The sequence below is a fragment of the Borostomias antarcticus genome (genome assembly GCF_949987555.1).
Source record: "Borostomias antarcticus genome assembly, contig: scaffold_1223, whole genome shotgun sequence".
In the NCBI taxonomy this organism is placed as follows: domain Eukaryota; kingdom Metazoa; phylum Chordata; class Actinopteri; order Stomiiformes; family Stomiidae; genus Borostomias; species Borostomias antarcticus.
This window is the reverse complement of record NW_028176595.1, coordinates 1-5,000: the sequence shown is the minus strand read 5'-3', so window position 1 is coordinate 5,000 and position 5,000 is coordinate 1. Positions and strand designations below refer to the sequence as shown.

The following is a 5,000-nucleotide window of genomic DNA, read 5'->3' as shown; positions in this document are numbered from 1 at the left end:
ATATCACAGTGACCTAGTTATATCTATATACCATTATATCACAGTTACCTAGTAATATCTATATACCATTATATCACAGTTACCTAGTTATATCTATATACCATTATATCACAGTTACCTAGTTATATCTATATACCATTATATCACAGTTACCTAGTTATATCTATATACCATTATATCACAGTGACCTAGTTATATCTATATACCATTATATCACAGTGACCTAGTTATATCTATATACCATTATATCACAGTTACCTAGTTATATCTATATACCATTATATCACAGTTACCTAGTTATATCTATATACCATTATATCACAGTTACCTAGTTATATCTATATACCATTATATCACAGTTACCTAGTTATACCTATATACCATTATATCACAGTGACCTAGTTATATCTATATACCATTATATCACAGTTACCTAGTTATATCTATATACCATTATATCACAGTGACCTAGTTATATCTATATACCATTATATCACAGTTACCTAGTTATATCTATATACCATTATATCACAGTTACCTAGTTATATCTATATACCATTATATCACAGTGACCTAGTTATATCTATATACCATTATATCACAGTGACCTAGTTATATCTATATACCATTATATCACAGTGACCTAGTTATATCTATATACCATTATATCACAGTGACCTAGTTATATCTATATACCATTATATCACAGTTACCTAGTTATATCTATATACCATTATATCACAGTTACCTAGTTATATCTATATACCATTATATCACAGTTACCTAGTTATATCTATATACCATTATATCACAGTGACCTAGTTATATCTATATACCATTATATCACAGTTACCTAGTAATATCTATATACCATTATATCACAGTTACCTAGTTATATCTATATACCATTATATCACAGTTACCTAGTTATATCTATATACCATTATATCACAGTTACCTAGTTATATCTATATACCATTATATCACAGTTACCTAGTTATATCTATATACCATTATATCACAGTTACCTAGTTATATCTATATACCATTATATCACAGTGACCTAGTTATATCTATATACCATTATATCACAGTGACCTAGTTATATCTATATACCATTATATCACAGTTACCTAGTTATATCTATATACCATTATATCAGTTACCTAGTTATATCTATATACCATTATATCACAGTTACCTAGTTATATCTATATACCATTATATCACAGTTACCTAGTTATATCTATATACCATCATATCACAGTTACCTAGTTATATCTATATACCATTATATCACAGTTACCTAGTTATATCTATATACCATTATATCACAGTTACCTAGTTATATCTATATACCATTATATCCCAGTTACCTAGTTATATCTATATACCATTATATCACAGTTACCTAGTTATATCTATATACCATTATATCACAGTTACCTAGTTATATCTATATACCATTATATCACAGTGACCTAGTTATATCTAGTGCATTCGAGCAACTGGGGGCTGAGAAACATATCCGAATTGGCGACGAGGAAGTGTGAGTTCATGCTGTTTTATTTAATCATTCCTAGTAGCAAGTCGCAATTTGCCACCTCCCAGTTATAAACGAACGCACCATTAATACTCTACGTGTTTTTCAGTCTGATGTGTCCACCAAGGCTGTATTCGCCAAGGTCATGGTGATAACTCGTAAGTACTGCTTTCAATGCCTCACACACACACACACACACACACACACACACACACACAGAGCCGAGCGGTAGCGTGTGTGTGGTTCTGAAGGCCTGGCTTGTGCAGGGAACCTTCCGGACCCGGGGAAGGCCCAGGACTTTGTGAAGAAGCTGGCCCAGGTTCTGGAGGACGACGAGCGGATCAGAGACCAACTGGAGACCCTGGTCAGCCCGGCCTGCTCCTGCAAACAGGCCGAGATATGTGTAGTGAGTACAGTACTGACCGCTGTGTATGTGTATGTGTGTGTGTGTGTGTGTGTGTGTGTGTGTGTGTGTGTGTGTGTGTGTGTCAGTCATATCTCTCTCTGTGTGTGTCATATCTCTCTGTGTGTGTCGTATCTCTGTGTGTGTGTGTCATGTCTCTGTGTGTCATATCTCTGTGTGTGTGTGTCATATCTCTCTGTGTGTGTCATATCTGTGTGTGTGTGTGTGTCATATCTGTGTGTGTGTGTGTCATGTCTCTCTTATGAAGTATCTAGCCCATGTTTACTGCTCTGTAAATGTTCTTAGCCAATAGACAAACATTTTCCAGGAGCTCGATCGTCTTGTTGAGAGGGGTCAGGGAAGAGTTTTAACAGCTCACGTTTCTGACCCCCGGGTGATACTGTTTTTCTGCTCCCTCTGGAATATGTAGAGAGTGGGTCGTATGCCCACCTCCCTTGTTCTCTGTAAAGCGCATTGTGTTGCCTCTGTGTATGAAATGCGCTGTACAAATAAAGCTTTGATTGATTTGATGTGTGAGACTGATGTGTGTGTTTGGTTGTGTTCAGAGAGACATCACTAAGAAGCTGGGCAGCCCCAAACAGCCCAGTAACCCCTTCCTGGAAATGGTCAAGTTCCTGCTGGAGAGAATCGCCCCTGTGCACATCGATACAGAGTCCATCAGGTACGCACACACACGCACGCACACACACACACACACACGCACAGGCAGGTATGACTAGCTTAGGCACATAAACACACACCAAACAACCACTGGACTTGACACTAGTAATACTTTTAATTTGTCCTAGCTTTTGTTTTAAATGTCTATAATGTCTTGCTTTTTGTTTTAATGCTTTTAATGTCTCATTCAATGTCAATGACAATTCAATGTCTTGAATTGCCCTGTGGCTGAAATGTGCTATATAAATAAACTTGCCTTGCCTTGCCTTGCCTAGTAACTAAACAGGAAGTAAACAGGAAGTAAAGTAAGCCCTCTCCCTCTAGTTCCTCTCAGAGAGTAAAGCTCTCTCTCTCTCCCTCTAGTTCATCTCAGAGAGTAAAGCTCTCTCTCTCTCCCTCTAGTTCATCTCAGAGAGTAAAGCTCTCTCTCTCTCCCTCTAGTTCATCTCAGAGAGTAAAGCTCTCTCTCCCTCTAGTTCATCTCAGAAAGTAAAGCCCTCTCTCCCTCTGGTTCATCTCAGAGAGTAAAGCTCTCTCTCCCTCTAGTTCATCTCAGAGAGTAAAGCTCTCTCTCTCTCCCTCTAGTTCATCTCAGAGAGTAAAGCTCTCTCTCCCTCTAGTTCATCTCAGAAAGTAAAGCCCTCTCTCTCTCCCTCTAGTTCCTCTCAGAGAGTAAAGCTCTCTCTCCCTCTAGTTCATCTCAGAGAGTAAAGCTCTCTCTCCCTCTAGTTCATCTCAGAGAGTAAAGCTCTCTCTCCCTCTAGTTCCTCTCAGAGAGTAAAGCTCTCTCTCCCTCTAGTTCATCTCAGAGAGTAAAGCTCTCTCTCCCTCTAGTTCATCTCAGAGAGTAAAGCTCTCTCTCCCTCTAGTTCCTCTCAGAGAGTAAAGCTCTCTCTCCCTCTAGTTCATCTCAGAGAGTAAAGCTCTCTCTCTCCCTCTAGTTCATCTCAGAGAGTAAAGCTCTCTCTCTCTCCCTCTAGTTCATCTCAGAGAGTAAAGCTCTCTCTCTCTCCCTCTAGTTCCTCTCAGAGAGTAAAGCTCTCTCTCCCTCTAGTTCATCTCAGAGAGTAAAGCTCTCTCTCTCTCCCTCTAGTTCATCTCAGAGAGTAAAGCTCTCTCTCTCTCCCTCTAGTTCATCTCAGAGAGTAAAGCTCTCTCTCTCTCCCTCTAGTTCATCTCAGAGAGTAAAGCTCTCTCTCCCTCTAGTTCATCTCAGAGAGTAAAGCTCTCTCTCCCTCTAGTTCATCTCAGGAAGTAAAGCTCTCTCTCTCTCCCTCTAGTTCATCTCAGAAAGTAAAGCCCTCTCTCCCTCTGGTTCATCTCAGAGAGTAAAGCTCTCTCTCCCTCTAGTTCATCTCAGAGAGTAAAGCTCTCTCTCTCCCTCTAGTTCATCTCAGAGAGTAAAGCTCTCTCTCTCTCCCTCTAGTTCATCTCAGAGAGTAAAGCTCTCTCTCTCCCTCTAGTTCATCTCAGAGAGTAAAGCTCTCTCTCTCTCCCTCTAGTTCATCTCAGAAAGTAAAGCCCTCTCTCCCTCTAGTTCATCTCAGAGAGTAAAGCCCTCTCTCCCTCTAGTTCATCTCAGAGAGTAAAGCTCTCTCTCTCCCTCTAGTTCATCTCAGAGAGTAAAGCTCTCTCTCCCTCTAGTTCATCTCAGAGAGTAAAGCTCTCTCTCTCTCCCTCTAGTTCATCTCAGAGAGTAAAGCTCTCTCTCTCTCCCTCTAGTTCATCTCAGAGAGTAAAGCTCTCTCTCCCTCTAGTTCATCTCAGGAAGTAAAGCTCTCTCTCCCTCTAGTTCATCTCAGAGAGTAAAGCTCTCTCTCTCCCTCTAGTTCCTCTCAGAGAGTAAAGCTCTCTCTCCCTCTAGTTCATCTCAGAGAGTAAAGCTCTCTCTCCCTCTAGTTCCTCTCAGAGAGTAAAGCTCTCTCTCTCCCTCTAGTTCCTCTCAGAGAGTAAAGCTCTCTCTCCCTCTAGTTCATCTCAGAGAGTAAAGCTCTCTCTCCCTCTAGTTCCTCTCAGAGAGTAAAGCTCTCTCTCTCCCTCTAGTTCATCTCAGAGAGTAAAGCTCTCTCTCTCCCTCTAGTTCATCTCAGAGAGTAAAGCTCTCTCTCCCTCTAGTTCATCTCAGGAAGTAAAGCTCTCTCTCCCTCTAGTTCCTCTCAGAGAGTAAAGCTCTCTCTCTCCCTCTAGTTCATCTCAGGAAGTAAAGCTCTCTCTCTCCCTCTAGTTCATCTCAGGAAGTAAAGCTCTCTCTCTCTTCCTCTAGTTCATCTCAGAGAGTAAAGCTCTCTCTCTCTCCCTCTCTCTCAGTGCTCTGATAAAGCAGGTGAACAAGTCCATTGACGGCACGGCTGATGACGAAGAGGAGGCGTTCCC

General features: G+C 40.8%; 1 protein-coding gene across 1 annotated transcript in view; it reads left to right on the top strand.

Moving 5' to 3' along the window:
• Positions 1-4,994, top strand: part of LOC311328271 (sister chromatid cohesion protein PDS5 homolog B-like) — a gene marked incomplete at its 3' end in the record, with an annotated part of 7,105 nt that extends 2,111 nt beyond the window's left edge. The window contains exons 2-5 of the mRNA XM_084462264.1: positions 1,653-1,701; positions 1,810-1,949; positions 2,513-2,628; positions 4,935-4,994. Coding sequence (XP_084318390.1) covers positions 1,653-1,701; positions 1,810-1,949; positions 2,513-2,628; positions 4,935-4,994 — 365 coding nt within the window. The remainder of the gene's footprint in view (positions 1-1,652; positions 1,702-1,809; positions 1,950-2,512; positions 2,629-4,934) is intronic.
• Between the last annotated feature and the right edge of the window lie 6 nt (positions 4,995-5,000).